Source organism: Panthera uncia, chromosome A2, assembly GCF_023721935.1.
Source record: "Panthera uncia isolate 11264 chromosome A2, Puncia_PCG_1.0, whole genome shotgun sequence".
NCBI lineage: Eukaryota > Metazoa > Chordata > Mammalia > Carnivora > Felidae > Panthera > Panthera uncia.
In genome coordinates this window covers 25745267-25766553 of record NC_064816.1, presented here as the reverse complement: position 1 = coordinate 25766553, position 21287 = coordinate 25745267, and the positions used below count along the sequence as shown (strand labels likewise).

Below are 21287 nucleotides of genomic sequence, written 5' to 3'. Positions count from 1 at the left end.
GTGCTCTCTCAGCTCTACATACAGAGGCCATTGTGCAATAGAAAAATCAGTGGAAGATGCAAGAGAGAGATTAATTAATGATGGTTTATTCAAGTTGGCCTCGTTTTTGGTGTCTCACATTGGTTTTGTAGTCCAGAACTCAGGTTGCCTCGCTGACTTTTTCCATAAATTTAGTAATATCCTGTTCCTAGAGAATTTTCAAAGGTCAGAGCCTGTTACTCCCTAATGCCATTGTATTGCTAGTCTATGGATGGCTCTCTGGAGCAGTTTATAAGCTTGACATTATAAGTAAAAGTTATCCTTGTATGTCTGATTTAAAAAGTAGTAAGCAGACTTGACCTAATATGTTTGTTTTTTAGAAACTAAATTTCAGGGAAAATGTAGAAACTCTAAGTTGTTCAGGAATGTTGCAAAACAGTTCACTGAAGGAACTTCTAAACAAAAAGGTATATATAGACTATCCAAGCATGTATTGTTGCTTTAAAATACTTAAATTTGTTAAGCCTCCTAAGTCAGAATAAATAGAAAATAATGTGCATCTTAGACCAGTTGCCTCTTCAAGCATTGCCCTATACTATTAGATTTGTAGGACAGGTTCACAGATAAGTGAAAATATTTCCATTTCCTAACAAAGTCCCACATGAGGAAAAAAGTTCCTAAAAGGGATGTTTTAGGAGGAAGTGATTCTAAAACATCCATTAGGAGCATCGTAATTGAGAGATCAAGCAAAGGTTCAAAACCTAAGAGAAAAGGAATTAAGTGAGTAGGTCTGAAGAGGTAATATAAAATCAATTGGTTTTTCAAACAGTTGTACACTTCAGCTGTCAAAAGTGCCGTAGGGGTTGGCTTTTCTTCATATATTTTTAATTCAGATGAAGCTGGTGATGGAGAATAAAAGCAGTTTGCAGTTTGTGAGCTTTGAATTAATTAAAAGTATGTTAAATTAACAAAAGGTATTATAAATGAAACTACGTTCCTCCATCCATCTCACTGTAGACACATTTAAAACCATATGAACTAGATATGGCTCATCAAACCTTCAGTTGTACTTGTCATAATTAGAATTGTTTTTCTTGATCTATTGTTTTTTATTAAGTTGTTTAGTACAGTTAAAACTGTCAGTGGATAAAAATAATTGCCACACGCTTTTATGGCTGCCTTGATGGGAATCTGTAGTTTAATTTTATATGTTTCTGTTGAATGCAGTCCTCTGTGTACATTCTCTTGCAACCTAATAAAAATAGTAAATAAAAAATTACTATTTTTTAATTTTTCATAAAAATTTCACCCTACAGATGGGACTTTAAAAGGCAACATTTGTTGTTAGAGTTTCGTTTGATTTTCGTCAACTTTTTTGCTTTTATAATGAGGCTGTAACTCCTGGGTAGTGTTATTACAGGTCTGTATTACTGAAACGTTAAAAGCTTCAGATTGTTGAATGTGTGTGGTTGTGTGTGTTTATATGCACATATAAATGGTTGGGACATATTAATGTATATTTTTCCTCTCTCATTCTAGTTGGACTGATCCAGAGGTTTCTTGTACTTCAGATTTACATACCCTTGGGACAAGACTTCTCCACTGAATTGCTGTAAGATATACAGAACTTCTTTCAGTGTTTTATGTGTATTAGACATTTGATCAATTGAACCAGTATGGACAGTCATTAATTACAAGTGGCAGTTTTTGCATTAAAGAGCAGTGACTTACCAAGCCGACATGAAATAATTAAACTAATTTAATCGTATTTCTCAGCTATCTCTATAGTCTGTCATTTCCCAAGGGGAAAAAAGCAAATTTCATCTGTTTAAGAAAATATCAAAGGACTATGGATTTGACAATAAACAACCTATAACATGAAGAAAAAAATAATTTATAAGTTTGAACTTTTGGTTCAAATGAGGGATAACTTTGTACTCTATGCTATTGAAAACTATGTTTGGATTACAATGGATTGAAATACCTCATTTTAAAGTTGATTTTAAAGCATCTTGATCTTGACTCTTGATTTTGGCTTAGGTCATGATCTCATGGTTTGTGAGTTTGAGCCCCACGTTGGTCTCTGCACTGATAGTTCGGACCCTGCTTGGGATTCTCTCTCTCTCTCCCCTTCTCTCTCTGCCCCTCCTGCATGTGCACGCACGCGCTCTCTGTCTCTCTCTCAAAATAAATACATAAACTTAAAAAAAAAAATAGTTATTTAGTCTAGAAATATTGGCCCTCAGTGTTGATATATGAATGGCTTGGAATATATTTTACTTTATTATTTTTAAAAAATGTTTGTTTATTTTTGAGAGAAAGAGAGGGAGATAGAGAGCTGGGGAGGGGTAGAGAGGGGTTGGGGAGGGAGTCCCAAACAGGTTCCATGCTGTCAGTGCAGTGCCCAACATGGGGCTTGATCTCAGGAACCGTGAGATCATGACCTGATCCAAAATCAAGAGTCAGGTGTTTAACCGACTGAGCTACCTGTGCTCTGGAATATATTTGTTTTAAATAGCCTTGCTATGAACAGATTGTTTTAGGAAAAATGAGAATATACAACTTTAATTCACTTGAGCTGTCTGTGGTCTGAGATGATTGTGAGAATGGAAATAATGCATTGATTTATGTACTCATATAGCATGGAATATTCCTTACAATTTCACTAACAAATTTGCACATTTGTTAAAACTTTAGACTTAAGGTATGGTATTTTCTCATTTCTTTTTGTAATTAATAGCTGTCCAGTACCTAAGCTTAGTCTTTTATTTTCCCTGCTGGAATAAATAACTTTTCCTACTAATGAAGGTAATTTTGTACTAGTTATACTGGTGCAAGCGCAGAGGAAAGAAGAGCTTTCTTAATAAAATGAGAATAACATAAATTTCAGGTTATTCTTTTCTCTTTGTTTATGCGAAGTACATTATTAGTGATTTGTGCATATGTTGGAAAAATATGAATTTTAGGTAATAATATACAGTCTTGTTTTCTTGAAAGACAAAGGACAGATGGAACAATTTTTTGCCTTCGTTTTATTCAACTTTAAACCTCAGTAAATATCTAAGATTTTCTATTGTCCTCTGCCATGATTACCATAATTCTTTAAAATAGTTCTTATAGTAACAGGACCAAAAAATTATTTGATGCTCTTATGTATCTTTCCCTGGTTCTGCAGAAAAAGCATTTTCAAGACTCTCTAAAGGCATTCTAAAGGTACAGAGTACCATATAAAGCTTTATTTCCAGTGTAAGGGAAAGTGGTTTCCTACCAAATGGAAGGAGGCAAACTATATTTTATTTTTAAGCTTATTAAGTTTCTAATATAGAAATCCAGTGCAGTGCCTTTTTTTCTTCTGATCTCTACCACCGGTGCTTTTAGATTCCTAGGAAGCAGCAGTGGAGGCACTGGTGGTTGGTCTTCTGATCAAAGCTGTGTAAGACTCTTGGCTTGACCTTGGAGCAGAATCTTCTGCTGATGAGCATTCTTTTTCTATGCAAAATTAAGCTTTATTTGTGTCCTCAAATACTTGAGCTTATCACCCTAGCGTAGGCAATATACTGTTTTAGGCCTAGGCAATACACTGTTTTAACTAAGTTGATAATAACTAAAGCTTCAATTATTGAGAAATTGACAAGTATGTTAGGTTTAACTTAAGTCACAGCAAGAGAGCAGCTGATGTGAATAGCCTATCACTTTGTTACCCTGTTATTTTTTTTTCAAAATTTTTTTAATGTTTATTTTTGAGATACAGAGAGAGCACAGGTGGGGTGGGGCAGATACTGAAGCAGGTTCCAGGCTCTGAGCTGTCAGCACAGGACCCGACACGGGGCTCAAACTCACGAACCGTGAATTACATGAGCCGAAGTCAGACACCCAACTGACCGAGCCACCCTGGTGCCTCTGTTACCCTATTATTAATGAATGCTCTCAGCTGATGTAAGGGTAGGGAAACATTTGGTGGAATTAATTATTAGACTTTGAGTTCATTTGACTGTAGTCATAGATTGTTTTGTTCTCATACCCACATAGACAAACAAGTATTTGGATTTTTCAAATGGCTTTAGTTTTTTGTTTTTTGTTTTTTTTTAAGTTTATTTTTGAGAGAGAAGCATGCATGCATGCTCACGCATGGAAGAGGGGCATAGAGAGAGGCAGGTAGAGGATCTGAAGCAGGCTCTGCACTGATAGCAGAGAGCCTGATGTGGGGCTTGAACTCATGAACTGTGAGATCATGTCCTGAGCCGACACTTAACTGACTGAGTCACCCAGGTGCCCTTCAAATGGCTTTAGTTATAGTTTTAGCAAAATAAATGTCTTATGGACAAAGGTCAAAATTATCAAATAATATGGGGAAGACATTCTGTGTCCTGATCTTATGAATTTATCAGATTATAAGGAAATGTATTAACTCTGCATTTGAATTTGTTGCTAATAGATAATCAAAATATTTTGCCATTTTAGGAAGTAATGACAGAGACCATATTTTTACAAGAAAGAAGGTAGAATAACGAGTTGAGATTGTCTTTGTAACTACAGCATTTTTTTTTCTTAAATGAAAGGACTTTTTTCAGCGCCCTTCGTGTTTTACGGTGTTTCTAGCAGCATAGCTCCAGGCTATTTTAAATAATACATTTCTCTAACAAGCTTGGAAAGCCATATAGCAGAAAGATATCTGGCTTCTGAAATTTTCCGTTGTCAGAATGGGAGAGGCATTTTGTTTCACAAAGACACGTTTACACATCAAGAGGTTTTTGTAAGTGGAGTCTTGCCAGCTGGATTATGAATGCAATCATCATTTCTTCAGCATCTTCCCATGTCTCTCACATCCACTAGATGATTGTACTGCTCAGGGGGAGGTCACGCATCTGTGGGATAGTGGATGCCTTAGAACCAGCAGCAGCTCTGCTTGAGGAACCACTCATTCAGTCAGTCCACACGTCACCGAATTCCTATTCCTGTCATGCAGTGTGTTTTGCATGGAGTGGTGGGGTTTGGAGGGGGGGGCGCGGTTTACGTCAAACCTGTACACTTTCCAACTCTCGCTTCTACCCTCCTAGTCCCAAACTGCCATCACGCCACCCCTCATCTGCTGTTGAGCATCCCAGTGGATATACCAGATTCTTCTCCTGTCTTTTTTCATTTTAATCTCCACATTGCAGCTAGAGTGTGCTTTCTACTTTTGGGATGAGCACTGGGTGTTGTATGGAAACCAATTTGACAATAAATTTCATATATTGAAAAAAAAAATAGAGTGTGCTTTCTAAAAACCACCCGGAATTCCCATTGTACTGAGAATCAGCTCTCAAGTTCTTGATAGTCCTGTGTGCTCTGGTCTCTCACCTTTCCCTTCTCATCTCGTCCCTGTCTGCCCTGCGCTCACATTTGTCCACCAAACTGGCTCATTTCCAGCCATACTGGCTTCGCCAGGTGAAGTCTTTTCTTAGGCTTCTACACACAAGTGGTTCATATCCCCATTTCTTCGCCTTGCTGACTCCTTCTCAGTCTTCTCATCTCAATTTATGTGCCCCTTCTTCAGAAAGGTCTTCTTGGATTTCACCCCACTAAATGAATTTCATCTTTTCTGCTCTTTTCTAGCACCCCATTCTTTTCCTTCTTTGTAACTATACCAGTTTGTAATTCTGTACTTACTTAATTATCTGTCTTTTGGGGTAGATTTTGAGTTCCATGAGGACAGGGACCCTGTGTGTTCTACTCATCTGGATATGCCAGGACCTAACAATGCCTGGCACAAAAGCTCTGAAAGGTGGATGAGTGGGCACTGGGGACAAATGGATTGAAATGAACAGGACCCAGTCTCTGTCCTCACAGAGTTTATTCTGAGGGTGAGAGATCAGTTAAAAGGCAATTGAAATACACCTTGATAAATGTTATGATGACATAACAGCGAGACTTGTGGGTAACATGTGAAGTACTAGGTAGAAGTAAGAGCGTAGGCTTGGACCTGGACAGATCCAGTCCTGTTTTATCTCTGTGTGACTTTGGGCAAATTACTTAACTCTCCTCACCCATGGGATGAGAGTAATAATACCTACTACACTGGTGTGTCATAAGAATTAAATGAGAAAATTAACATAAAATAATAATGGCTTACATTTATTAAGTACTTGCTATATACCAGACATTGTCCAAACACTTTGTTTTAGCTGAAAGAATCCTCAGAACGAGCCTCTGTTATTGCCTCTGTTTTGAGGAAAGTGAAGTCCAGGATGGTTCATGAATTTGCCATAGGTCATAGACCTACTAACTCTTAGAGCTAGAATTCACACTTGGAGTTTAAATGTGGAATGTGTTTAAATATGTGCCCTGCACCACTATGCCATGCTGCCATACTTGAAAATACCATTATTTTTCTATCTAACTATACATGCATACATATGTAGTAGGGATATTTTATTTGAATCCTATATGAGACGAAAGGGGTAAGACTTCTACACCTTCTTTAGGGGCTTCCCGTAATACAGTGTTAGCATTAGAGTTTGGGGAAGGAAAAGTCTGCCGTTCTGAGAGGATCCTGTTTCTTCAGAGCTGCATAACCTGACCAGAGTTATCTAAGCATATTACATTTTGGGTATAGAGCAAAGGGAGTGTTTACTGTACTAACGCATAGTGTATTTAGCAATAAAATAACGGAATTCTCTCTTCTCTCTTGGTGTCAACCCACAAAATAAAATTCCCTCCCTTTTTAAAAATAAACTCTTCATTTTGACTTGCATATTTCTTAGCATTAGTTGCGGTTTTCATTTCCAAAGTATTTTAGTGCATCTCTAGCTCACTATTTGACCTGAAGTTAAATGATTTAATAAACAGCAGATTTTTAAGAATTCTTTCCTTTTGTGATCTCTTCCGTACATGGCAGTGGGAAGCCAGTGGTTCCCCTGTGTGGGTTGTTAGGTGTTTCAGAACCTGGGGGCAGACATCTGGTATGCTGGAGGAACACTATGAACCTGAGCTCTTGGAAGAGAACCAACTGCATCTTGAAATAGAAATCCATTTTGCTATATTTGATGCTGCCAATCACACTAAATGATTTTGGAATATTACATTTTTTGACAGGAATTGCATTCATTATACTGAATAGTGTTGAGATGCATTAATTCCTTTCTCCTGATTTTGTCATTATCTCGATGAATTCTGAGAGACATTTTATATTGTTAATGCCTCTAGTGAACTGACATTATTTTTCTCATTTTCACTCATCTCAACCAAGGCTTTTTCAGGATGTGGGATGAAAACACTATGAAGCTGGTGGTGGGTATCATGTGCTCTTTGGAGGCTGGGATGCTTAGCCTGTATAGGTCCTGGGAAATATTGCCAGAAGGGTTCACATTTTGAGCCTTTGGCTATTTGGAGTACTACTTTCATGTGGAATCTCACAAGGTAAATTCTTAAAAAAGAGAGACTTCTGAAAGGGCCCCTAGTCCTTTCAAATTTGAACTGATTTGTTGTGATCTCCACATTGCAATATTCTGAATTTGAAACTCTATCTGAATAGAATTTAATGATTTTAACCTAGAATTTGATCTAGGATTTGTGATGCTCATTCCAGAATTCTTCTTTTATCTTTTTGCTCTATCCCCTGGTTATATGCCTTTGGGTCAGGCTCTTAAATTCCATCTCAGTTTGCTCTTCAGTGTATGGTAATGTAAACTTCTTAATTTTATTGTAATTGTCAGAGTTAATCGGAGATGTTGGGGCTTTTTCTAAGAAATTTTAGGAGGTTTAGGTCCATGTGGATCTTAAAGCTTTCCATTTCTGTAAAAATGGAAAACTGAAACATACCCATCCTACAAAACAAAGCTTTAGCCTTAAGGTAATTTTATGAAAGTTTCCCCTACATCACCTTTCCTATTTTGTTGCTAGTGAGCCAGACAAAGAGGTCAGAAAAGAAGTTTAATAGAAGTTTCAGGTCCTTCGACTCTATTGAATTTTGCTCCTAATGCCTCTTCTTCAGGAGCATTGGAGACAGTAGACTCCTTTGAAACTGTATACCAAGTAAAAGGAATATGGCTTCACAGCTGCAGACCTGTTCTTTTCACACGTTATTAGTCTTCTTCAGACACTTTAAAGCCACCAGAGTGGAAAGAACAGCTAAATTTCATGTCTTTACATCAGAATGACATTGGTGAGAGCTTTTGAGATTGTGTCCATTTAACCAAGCACAACGCTTCTCGTGGAAAATTTACTTTATGTTTTTGGTCATTTTGGCACCTTCCTTTAAAGAAAATAGTGGTTGCTGTGTAGCTTTTAAGTTATTTGTAAAAATGATGTTATCCAAGGACCAAGTATTGTATTATCCAATAAAATCCTTTATATCACTTAATGAATACATGTCTAAACTGTGTGTTTAGAACCAGGCAAAAATGGCCAGGAGTTGCTCTTTTTTAAACTAGAAATATGGTATACTAAAGTGGTCATGACATTGCGAGTTTGATTAACATTTTGAATGTATCTCATGGCTGATTCTGACTTCTATTTTTTTCTTTTTAAAATCATCAGTATTTAAATCTCATTATTTTAATTATGTCCAATTAAATGTGCTTGCATAATCAGTATATTTTGTTACATGCATTCGTAAAGAGAGCACTTTAAGATGTTTTGCATACTGACTTTCATAATATGTTAAATTTGCATGCTTTAAAATAGGTTTTGTGTAGAAGTTTTAGGTAACACGTGGTAGGTGTACAAATCAGATACTCTATTCTTTAATCTCTTAAATGTCTTTTGAGCAATCTTTTCTTTCTGGTTCTTAGTTCAGTTCATTTTACTTCTCTAAATTACCTTGGCAGTACTCTTTAGCTAACCTAGATATATGCTGAAAGCTAAAACACAATACTAGCAAAGGAAAAATTGCATGTATGGAAATATTTGGAAGTGTCCTTACTCTGTCAAATCATAATAAGAGGCCATGCATTTGTTAAAGCACCGTGCAGATAAATTATTGCCCCAAACACCATCAGGGCGTAAGTCAGAGTCCTGTCCTGAGTCATCTTGCAGGTTTGGGAGTCACTGGCTTTGCCGTGTGTTAGCTTGAAGACCCTGGGCAAGTTGCTGAGTCCTCTGTGTGTCACAGCCTCATCTGTACAATGGGGATGATATTTATACCTATTTATGGAGTAATTATGAGGATTGAGTTGGATAATGTCAAACGGTAACTGCATAATTTACAATTTTTTATGTCTCTAAATAAGAGTGCAGGGATATTTAATTTTTAGATTGTCCTTCTAAAACATTTTGAGACAAGTTGGGCATGTCTGTTTTCCCTGTGAAATCTTCATGGTACTCATCCCTGACAAGAGATGGAAAAGTAGCTTTTCTTTGATCGAAGTCTGCTTGACTAGTGACTCATGCCAGTTCTCTATCTGGAAGAAAGTGATCAGCATAAACATGAAGAGACGTGACTCCCACCCATTGAGTATGGGTGTTAGCAATTTATTTAGAAGACAACTGTAGGAACTCCCGGCTTCAGAGCGTTGGTTTGAAGGGACTTACAGGTGACCGGGCCAAGCGTGGAATCACAGATAGAGAAGAAGGTTCATCTGTGAAGAAACAGGCCCTGGGAAAAACAAAGCATATAAATTTCCAGCACTTAAGGTATAAGATTTAGGCCTTTGCTATTTACCAGTGCCCGTGTTCTCCTTCACTAGCAGGGATGATTAAAGACTACTCATAGCAAATCACATATCTTCCAGATGCTCTTCCTTCTTTGATATGGCAGAGTTGGAAAGATCGATTTCTTCAATGTCATTGATACATAGCTTACTTTTTATTGTCAGGAGAAATAATTCATCTAGTTTGTTTCTCCTTCCCTATCACTGCATTTTATTTTTAGTCTGGCACTTAGTAATTTCAGTTATTCAAAGTAAAATCATCTTAAACATCTACAAAATACAATATAATATGTATGTTATGGGACTTATATGGTCCCTATTATAAAACTTATAATAAAGGAATTTTTATTAATGGAGCATTCTAGAACTTCTTAATGTGGAAGCAAAATTCCTTGTTAGCAATTAAAATATGTCATGAAACTTTATGAAGTCATTTGGCTTTGATTAAGTCGTCCAGTAATAAATACAAGGAGAAACCCTCAATGGGGAGGGCTGGTATCTCTAGAATTCCTGATTTTTGTAATTTTCCCCCCATAAATTGTAGAATTTCTTACCTGGATGCGCAAATACTTTGGCATCTTTATTTGGATTCACAGAAATAACTTTAATGGAATGAAATATGTATAATAAATCATGAATGTATCTTACAATAGCACTTACACATAAATCTATTATAGCGTTTATCACATAATGGTCTTATTATTTATGTATCTCTGCAACCAACTCCATACCCTAACTAGACCATGAGATTTTCAGGGGCTAGTGTATTTGGATCCCAATGGAGCTATCTTTGAACTTCGAATTTCTTTCTTTTTTTTTTTTTTTTTAAGTTTGTTTATTTTGAGAGATACAGAACGCATGCATGGGGTGGGGGGGAGAGGTAGAGAGAGGGAGAGACGGAATTCCAGGCAGGCTCCGTGCTGTCAGCACAGGCCTGATGTGGGGCTCAACTCACGAACTGTGAGATCATGACCCGAGCCAAGATCAAGAGTCAGATGCTTAACCAACTGAACCACCCAGGTACCCCTCTTTCTTTTTTTCTTTAAGTTTTATGTATTTATTCTCTACCCCCCATCTGGGGCTCGAGCTCATGAACCCGAGATCAAGAGTTGTATGCTTCCTCCGACTGAGCCAGCCAAGAGCCCTGAACTTTGAATTTCTAAGTCCTATTCTCTCTTTTTTTCAATCTTATGTACATGTTGGGTTGATAATGTTTATATGTTTTATACGAGCAGAGGATGCCATTTCTCCCTCAAAAGATTGAAATCCACTGATACGTGGTTCGACCTTCTCTTTAAAATTGAGTAGTACTGCATAGTTAAAGTAAGCTGACATTGCAAATTGCAACTACATTAAAGTCCTCTGTTGCTGGGAACTCTTAACATTTGCTTTTATTTTTTTAATGATCAACATTTGAACTTTAAGTTTTAACCTTTGGTCATAGGCAGCCTAGATCCATGACCATCAAATTTGCCACAGCCCAAGCTTCTTCATCCAAAGGCCCTACCGAGTTGGTGGTCACTGGGCACCCATGGTCTTTTTGGATCTGACCTGATGCCCCTCTCCCTCCATGACTCGCTCCACTCCCTTCCCCTTGCCATAGACACCCTGGTTGCTGAACACCAAACACGCTCTTATGCCTTTGGCTTAAGTTTCCATCCAACCTAATCCTGTCTCTTCACCTTTGAAACCCTAGGCGAAGGCCAAACTCAAATATGTATTCTCCATGAATCCTCTCCGAGTTCTCTGGTTGCAGTCAGTCTCTCCATTCTCAGTGTTCCCATACTTGTGTATATGATTACTTTGAGGATAAGGACAACTTATTCATCACTGTGGTCACTCACAGCACTTAGAAGAATTCTGTGTGCATGGTGAGTCCTCAGTAATTCTAGTTTATATTGTATTATGCTGAAATGTGTTAATATACTGTCAAAGTGGTTCTTAGATTAGAAAAAGATAGAAAAAGAAATAAGAATTAGAGTGAGAAGGAGGTGAATGGGATTAAGAAAGTGTCCAGCTTTCCTCTTCTCAGCCCTTAATGCCTGGAAAACTACTAACTGAGCCTTAATTTAACCTTTTATTTGCCCTGCCAAGTATAAAGTACATTTCTTCTAGCTACACCTCTGCTGGCAGGATAGTAACTATTTTGAAGAATGAAGAGAGTCAGGAGAACTTACGTAAGGAGAAATAAGTACCCTTGAGTTTTCTCAAAATGGTTATGTGGGTAGGAGTATATGTAAGTAAATGTTCTCAAGGCTGGATTAAAGCTAAGGAGCATCACATTTGGCTTTTTGGTAAAAATTCTGATTGTAAGCCCATAACAGAACTCCAAGAGAACTTTAATTAAAACCAAGTAGTCAGCACTTTTTTATTAGAACACATTAGTGATCTTACATTTTATATCTTTTTCATATTTTAAAAGCTATTATAATAAATTGAAACAATGACAATGATATGAAATCCTCAGGATAGTTGGAGGTTGGTTACATTTGTTAGCAGTAAATAGGTACAGCTGTTCTGTTTGCTATACATAGGTATTACCATCCGCTTTGTTCTGAGATTAAGTGCCATTGATTTACAACTTGGAAAATAAATTATTTAAAACATATGTGATTACTGCTATACCATAAACATAGTGATTTGTAATAAAATGTACAGATTCACTATATTTTAGAAATTGATGTGTTAGCATAAACTTTTAAAACATTTTAGAAGTTCAGTTCTCTATTATTGTAGGGGATCTATAAATCATATCTAACCCCTATGTTTTACAGAAAAAACCCTGAGACTCAGAAAAGGGATGTGACATTTTTCAAGACACAAAGTTTCTTAGAGGCAAAGCCAACACTAAATCCAGAACTCCTGACTCTCTAGCATCTTTGCTTGACATCTTTGCTGCTTTTTAGTGCTTGCGTTGGAAAAAGGGAAAGATGTAGTATGATTTTATAATCATGGTTTTTGACACCTTGAGAGTGAAGTTACTTGCGCAAGTACTTTGGACTTGCAGACAACAACCAGTTGTGGAAAGTTAATTCTGTTACCGTAATCTGAATTTCTGTTCCTCCCCAATCCCTGTCCTCTAAAAACCACCAGAAATAATTAATTCTGTGTTTGGGTCAGGATTAGCAAAATTCAAAAAAACAAAACAACAACAACAAAAAAACCTACTTTTAAGGATTGTTTGGTTAAGGACATTAATCAATTTAAATTATGTCTGGTAGAAGGATAAGTATTAGAACATGGAGAGCTTATAAGAACCCAAATGTACAACTTGATACAGGCCTCTTAGGAGGTGATGGTTGTCATTAATTTATCTCTCTTTTCCTCTCTCTTTCTCTCTCATTTCTTATCCTGTGAGTCTTCTCTGTTCTGTTTCATCTCACAGACCACCTTCCTCTGTTTGTCATTGTGAATGTGGGCAAATATGGCTACCAGTAAGTCCCTCTGTGACCCTACAACTCCAATACCCATCACTGTCTGACCAGATTCAGTAGGTGTATCTTACAATGCATAGATCTGAAAGAATAATCAGAATCAGTTATTGGCCAATCATTGGCCTTAAGCCAGCTGTCTTTGGTTGCAGCTTCAGAAAACAGATACCCTGAGAAGAGGGTATGGGGAGGGCAGGCAGATGGGCTGATAGACCCACTTGTACTCCCTTCTGAGTGTAAACATTTTTCAGTTACCTCAGAACCTCTTTCTTTCTCAGTTAGCTGCCCATGAGCTCTACAGATTCCTGAGCCCCTCTAGTGGGTGGTATTTAGGGGTACATAGTAGCCAGAATTTTTTATTGGAGTGAGATCTACTTTTTTTAAAAAATATGTTTATTTTTTGAGAGAAAGAGAGCAAGCTGGGGAGGGGCAGAGAGAGAAGGAGAGAGAAATCCCAAGCAGGCTCCACTGATGTGAGCGCAGACCCCACACAAGGCTCAAACTCATGAACTGTGAGATCATGACCTGAGCCAAAACCAAGAGTCAGGCGCTTAACTGACTGAGCAACCCAGTTGCCACTTAGAGTGAGATCTACTTTGATGTTATTCCTGTCCTATGTCATGTACTTCATGTATGTGGAATCCTGTATAAAATGTCTTAGTTAATCAGGGTAGGCTCTGCTTTGTGCACTCACTCAAGGACTAAGCACCATTTTTTTTAGTGCTTCTTTAGCTGATTAAGCACTGAGTAGATTGGTTAGGTTTGTTGAACATCTACAGTATGTTAAGCTCATTTCATAGTGTATTTGCCAAGTTTGCTAAGGTGCCTTACAACAGGTTTTTTATATATATTTCTGTCTCACATGACCTGAGAGCTTCAGGTGAGCTGTAGCTATGCTTTAGCTCTAGGTCAACTACATATCTAGGCTGTGTCTTCTCATTCTAGAACCTGCACTGAACAAACAGCCCCTGTGTGGGACATGCTCTTCATGAGGCAAGGGCAGAAGAGCAAGAGTCTGAGCAAAACCACACCAATGAATTTAAAGCTTCTCAGATATGTGTGGGACATGTTACTTATATTTATATCCATTGGCCGACTCAAGTCATACAGCCAAGCTTAAAGTCAGTGGGTTGGGGATATATAAACATCTTACATAAAAGTGATAGTAAGTAATTGTGAACACTGATAATATACACAAACACATATGTGTATTGTCCCATCCAGTTATCATAACACTCTTAAATACGGATATCCTCACCATTGTACAATGTACTAATTTAACAATTATCTATTTAGCACCTACTGTGTCCTAGACACTATGCTTTTCAGTTAATAAAGGTCAACGGGAGACTATCACTATACCATCCTTTATATTTTAACAATATGGATTTATTTTATTTAAAATGTTGTGACTTTTGTATGTACTCCTATTTGTTGTGAAACTGTGGTTTTTTTTTTACACTTTTTGGTCACAGGACCCCTTTACACACTTAAAAATTATTGAAGACTCCAAAGAGTTTTCATTTATGTGGGTTATATTTGTCAGTATTTACTGTATTAGAAATTAAAAGTAAATTTGAAAGATATATATTATTTAGAAATAATAACCCTATTACATGTTAGCATAAGTAACTCTGAATAACCAGCATAGAATATCTATATTTTCTAAAGCAAACAAGAAAAGGAACACAGAGTGGCATTGTTTTACACTTCGGTAAATCTCTTTAATGTCTGGCTAACTAGAAGACAGGTGTATTCTCATACCTGATTCTGTATTCAGTCTCTTATGGGATAATATGTCATTTCACCTCTGGCAAACTCCATTGTGTACTCATAAGAGAATGAAAAGGACAAAGAATGTCTTAGTATTGTTCCAAAAATAGTTTTGACATCACAGAGCCCCTGAAAGGGTCTTGGAGACTGGGATCCCCAAACTGCTCTTTGAGAACCAAGAGTCCCTTAAACACACTTTGAGAACTGCTCTTCTAAAGTATATTCTGAAAGCAAGCACATAATATCCTCAGTGCATTTTCCTGGAGCATTGCCTTCCTATTAATCTATTTTATAACTCAAGTGACTTTATTAGTCAGGTAGGCTAACTGCTATAACAGATAACCCACTAATCTCAGTAATGTAACACATTAAAGTTTGTTTTCTGTTCTTGCTGTAATTCAGTTCAGGCCAGGTAGGGGCTCTGATCACACACAATCATTGAGGGACCTACACTCCTTCCATCTTCCATCTAGGACCTTGGAGTCCTCTACTGGATCTTCTGTATCTGGATAGCAGGTACAGAAGAGAGAGTTTAGAGAATCACATGGGGAGATATTTGAGGTCACATTCCTCTGGCCAGAACTCCTCTACCACCCATAACAACATTGGAAGCTGGGAAGTAGGGTCTGGCTCTGTGCCCAGAAGAAAAGGAAACAACAGGTTTTGGCCAAGACATACCATCCTTTAGCAGCTGAGTTTCTAATAAATAAGTTAAAAGAAAACTATGATTTACTGTCAGCTCTTTTGACCTTATGAAACTTAAGTGATACACAGTGCAAAGCAATAGTACCTCATGCTTTGAGAAAAATTGTAGGGACATGCAGTCGAAAATAATTTTTAATTATTTTGGGGCGCCTGGGTGGTTCATTCAGTTGAGCGACTGACTTCGGCTCAGGTCATGATCTCGTGGTTTGTGAGTTCGAGGCCCACGTCGGGCTCTGCGCTAATACCCCATTTTGGATTCTCTTGTCTCCCTCTCTCTCTACCCCTCCCCCGCTCACAGTCTGTCTCTCTTTCCTTCAAAAATAAATAAACATTTAAAAAAACCCTTTAAAATAATTTTTAAATATTTTAAACTTTTATTTTGAAATAATTAATTGCAAACATGGTACAAAGAACTACTTTTATCCAAATTCACCAATTAACATTTTACCGCATTTGCTTTTACTTTCACTGTGTATACGCACGTGTGTGTGTGTGTGTGTGTGTGTGTACATACACATTTTCCCTAAACTATCTGGGAGTGAATTGCAGACCTTCTACTCCTTTACTAAATACTTGAGTGTGTACCTACTAATAACAAAGACATTCACTTACACAACCACAGTATAATTTTCAAAATCAGGGTATTCAGCATTGATGCAGTATTATTACTCATGGTATAGACCTACTGTCCTTTGTAGCAATTATGTTTTTAGTCTAGGATTATACATTTCATTTAGTTTTCTTTGTCTTCAGTCTCCATCAATTTGAAATGGTTCCTCAGCTCTTCTGTGTCTTTCACATCAATGACTTTTCTGAAAAGTTCATTTCAGAATGCCCTTTCATCATGTTTTTCTGATGTTTTCCTTATTAGATTCAAGTTCTACATTTTTGACTTTAGAAATACTATGAAAGAGGTGTTGTATCCTTCTCAGTGCATTTTACCAAGAGGCATATGATGTTGGTTCATTCCATTTTAGGTGGTGGTAACTTTGATCCCTTGGTTAAAGTGATGTCTTCGAGGTTTCCTCATGGTTAAGTTACGACTTTTCTCTTTAAATTTTTAAGTCATTTATGGGGATATGCCATGATAGTGTGTAAATATCTTGGTCCTCATCAAGGTTTCCTTTACTAGTTTAGCATGATGATTCTTGCCTGAATCAGTTATTATTTATAATGGTTACAAAATGAAGTGAATTTTTAAGTTATTTTCCAGTTACACATATAAGAAACAAGTGTGGTAGACACTTTTTGGCTCTCTGCCTAGCATACTTTGCCACATTTTTCTCTTCCTAAAATTTTCTGTGTTTTGTTTGGATATCTCCTCCTGCCTAATGGCAGTCTTTGTATTTCTAGTAAAAGTGATGACAACATAGCCAGCCCCTGGTGTGGACTTTGATTGATAGGTCAGTTAGTACATTCCATCCACTTAGCCACATTTATTCTTTTAGGAGTGGGAGTCTGACCTACTCTAGCCCAATCAGAGTGAACTTTAGGGCTCTTGTTTAGGTTGCTGGACTGGAGCATCATTTGCATCTGGCAACTGTCATGTGACCATGAGGATAAAGCTGACTCAGATGGCAGAGGAGAGAAAGAGAAAGAAATTGGGTCATTGATGACTGTTTTGAGCTGTTAAGTCAGTCACCCCTGAAGCCTGTCCTACTTCTGTGGTTTCCAATTATGTGAGCTAATAAATTTCATTTATTAAGTGAGCTAGCTTGAATTGGGTTTTCTGTTAACTTTTGACATAGAGTCCTAACTGATATTCTCAGTAACAAATAGAAATAACTGTTTTACCTGATATTTTAAAGATGGTAAGGAGGATGTGTGCATAAAACTTTTCCAGCACAGAAAGAAATGGGCATAAGGGTTTGTTTGTTTGTTCCCTCACCAGCGTTGTGGTAGCACCCTGGCAGAGGCTACTAACAAAGGTGAAAATACCAGAATCAGCAAGGTATGTCCAATGTGTCAAAGGGTCATGAGCTCCATAGTTTCGGAGAGAGGCTAGATTCGTTTGACTTATTTCGGTTAACCAAACCAGCTTCAGTGAATTAAAGCACAGTAGGGACATCAAACGCAGGCATGTTGGAGTGTCACAGAAGCCCAAGGATACTGATGCAGCTGGGTGTGGAAGCCAGCATTAGAAAGCCTTAAGCACTCCCTCTCACTCCTCTGTCTCAGCTGTTCTGTGTTTCTGCTTCGTTTCCAGTCCTACCAGGCAATTTCAAAATACCTAGAGAGTGAATATGATTGTGTTAGTTGGGGTCAGGCATTCACTTCTGTTCAGTTCAGTTGTGCTCATTGGTATAAAAATGATTTCAGAAGACCTAGCCCTGAGGGTATGGAGATTTCAGGGAGGGAGTCAGAGACTCCAGAGTTGGCTACTAGAGAAACATTTATAAATGCCACAGCCAGTTGAAGTCATAATTGTAAGCAGGAATAATTGATCTGTGATGCCTTTCTTCCCTCTCAGGACTTCTGCCCCTCATTATTAGCCTGTATTTCTCTCACTTGAATTCTTCCTAAGATGCTCGTTAATAAGATCTTAAGGTGTGGGTTGTAATCATTTCCAGGATATGTTTTATTTTACTAAGTTCATGTTTTACACCAGCAGCATCAGCAGCCTGGGAATTTGGACTGCAAATTCTTAGGCTCCACTCCTGAAGTACTGAGGGAGAAACCAGCAATCCGTGTTTTAACAAGTCCCTCTAGGTGATGCTTGATGCCCTTGATGTCTGAAAACCACCACCGTGGGGAATTCTGGAAACCCATGAGGTGGCCGGAACCCGGGCTCTGTCGTCTTGCCAGCATCTGTTCCCTGGTTCTGCTTGACTATCAGAAATATAGCCAAATTTTCCTCACCCATTGGCTCAAAAGAGAACCCTAAGCTCTGGCCACTAAAGAGGAAAAGAGACTTGAGCTGCAGAAAGGTTCTGTCTTCAGCTCTAGAGTCTGTCTCTTCAGTTTAGACCCAAGGGCCCACCCATGCATCTAGCATTTCTGGACCTTTTTCTGCCTGTGTGTGCAGAAGTCTGAAAGCCCCTGTTCTTTCTCCACATCCCTGCTCTTTCTATGACTCCCTCCCTTCTCCTCTTTCTTCTTTTCTCTCTTACCCTCATTTTATTTCTTCTTTCTCTTCTAAATCCTTCTTTCTCCTTGCCTTGTCTTTCTTTCCTTTGCCTTCTCTTTCCTCTCCACCTTTTTTATTCTTGCCCTTTGCCTTCTACTTTTTCCTTTTTCATTGTTTTTCTCATTTTCTTTTTCCTTCTTCCTTCTCCTTCTCATTTCTTGTAATTCTCCCCATTTTATTACTCTTCCTCCTCTGACTTCTGCTTGGAGGGGTAAACTCGCTCAAGAAGAGAATAGATGAATGCCTGCGGGCCACAGAAAGTGGCAGATGCCATTGCTGTTGTCCTTCTTGCGACCTCCAGACATCCTTAGACACCCAGGGTAACTTCAGGATTATCCGGGGTCTGGGACTGCCCCCTCCTGCACCTGTTCAGCAGGATCCAAGCTTTTCAGCTCTGGGTCCCCTCAGCCCGACCCGGACCTGAGGAGCAACTTACACTGCTATGTGCTGGCACATGTGTACCAATGAGCTCTGCAGAGGGAGTAGGGTATTGAGGAGCCCTGATATTGAACATTTGCTAATTTCTGTGGGGTAAACGTTCCCACTGGCTGCTTTCAAGATGCCAACCTGACATCACTGAATGAGGAGCTGGAAAGAGATGCTCCCAAGGGACTCCCACAAACCAGTGAAACCAGTTGTAGCATGCTCTGAGGAGGGTCTTACTAGCCATGGCCTGCACACAGCACTACCACTTTCCCCCATTAATGCACATTAACGGATGGGTTGCTCTAATTTGAGACCTCGGATGTCTGCTCACTCCTTATTTAACAGACTCATGTTTTAGAATGGCCACTGGAATAATTAAAAACAGCAGTATATAGTAATGGCCACAACACCACATTTTAGTTCAATTCAATAACATTCAACTGCAAATACTGCCCCCCAAATTGCAGCCTTGAATTTCAATGATTTGTAAACCCTTTTACTTATGAGTCTGAGCTCAGTCAAAATATTACTATAAATTGACAACACTTTTGGATTATAGATATAATAAAGTCTCGGTTAATATTCAGTTAAAACATAAGCTATCGTTCTGTCACCCTGTCTTTTTTATTTGCATTCTACAGCATCTCTGGTGGATTTTTATTATTTTTAAGTAGCTTCACATTATGTTTTATGATACATTTCTTCCTGCAACAGTTTTGCATACAGATGGAAATGTTGGGAATCTAGTTTAAGGCTGATCTTATTTATTTATTTATTTATTTTATTCTGTTATGTGATTGATCTGGTCAGTGAACAAGAAATTCTTCGAGGCCATCCATCACTCCAGGCAGCAGCTGAGCTAAACCTTCTAACTCACTGCTTCCAGTCAGTCATGCAAGATTCGGGTTATAAATATTGAATGTGCAAACAACTGTTTAAATTAGCTGTCCTATCTATTTTATGCAATTTCAGTAGAAAAGCAAGCTGATATATTGTTTAGTGGCAAGAGGTAGAAAGACAGTGAATTCAGTGTTATCCTTCCATACGTCATTGAACTCATCCTGTTGGCAAATATTTAAAATAGATCAAATTAATTCCTGTTCCCTTAAGTTAAATTAGAAAAAAGGCAACTGAGCATGTAATTTATGTAGCTTTTTTGGTTTTTTATATTCAAACAGTAGCAAGACTGTTAATAATTGTAAATGTAGCCATCTGCCATAAATATAGTAGCCAATTGTTAAAAGCTTAGTTCTGTGAATTTTGTTACCTCTTTGCAATAACAAAAATAGCTTAATATTTGGAAAATATTTGGGCAGGAAGGAAAGTAGCAGCTGGCTTATCCTAGCCTTCCTGGTAAGCATCTAGAATATTGAACATGTGCAGGTGTTTGTTTTTCTGCTACTTGGATGTGTAACAAGTGGGCACACTTTCACCAGTATTGGTGTACACAAAAGATAAAATTGCCAGTCATCTGTAGTGACTTCAACAAGCCCTTCGTATGTAATGAATTTAGGTAAACTTCAAAAATTGCTGTCTCTGTTTTAAGTTTATTCTTCAAATCAAAGTATTCTGGGAACATCCTTTCAAGTAGCCTACATTAATAGCAAACATGAACTGCTTACAAAAGAGAAAATTATATGCCTCCCTCATAGGCATGCAGGGCGTTGGACATGGGTCTCTTGACAGTTGGATTGCAAACTATTGCAACCTAACGGAAAAGCTGGGTGAAGTTTTATGTTATGTTCTGTGGCAAACACTGCTCACTGCTTACCCAAATCCATTTTTCTCTTCTTCCTTTAGCAGAAATTTTAGCAGAAATTTTGGTCGGGATGGCAGTGAACCCAGCTAAGCAGACTCACCTTCCAACACTCCCATGTAGCTAGAGATGGCCACATGACCTACTTCAGGCCAATGAAATACAAGTTGAATTTCGCTTGGCAGTACTCCCAGGAAAGCTTTTTATTTTTATTTATTTATTTATTTTTATTTTTTTTAATATGAAATTTATTGTCAAATTGGTTTCCATACAACACCCAGTGCTCATCCCAACAGATGCCCCCCTCAATACTCCTCATCCACCCTGAACTCCCTCACACCCCCCATAAACCCTCAGTTTGTTCTCAGTTTTTTTTTTTTAATTTTTTTTTTTTAACGTTTATTTATTTTTGGAACAGAGAGAGACAGAGCATGGACGGGGGAGGGGCAGAGAGAGAGGGA

At 38.0% G+C, this 21287-nt stretch overlaps 1 protein-coding gene across 14 annotated transcripts in view; it reads left to right on the top strand.

Annotated features, from left to right (window-relative positions):
* CFAP20DC (CFAP20 domain containing) overlaps positions 1-21287 on the top strand; it is a 244604-nt gene that overhangs the window by 11635 nt on the left and 211682 nt on the right. For all 14 annotated transcript variants that reach the window (XR_007459892.1, XR_007459893.1, XR_007459894.1 and 11 more), the window contains one exon: positions 1519-1591. Coding sequence is in view for 9 of the 14 variants with exons in the window: in XM_049640832.1 (XP_049496789.1) it covers positions 1519-1591 (73 nt within the window). In the remaining 5 variants the exon portion in view is untranslated. Of the gene's footprint in view, positions 1-1518; positions 1592-21287 lie in introns of those variants that run through there.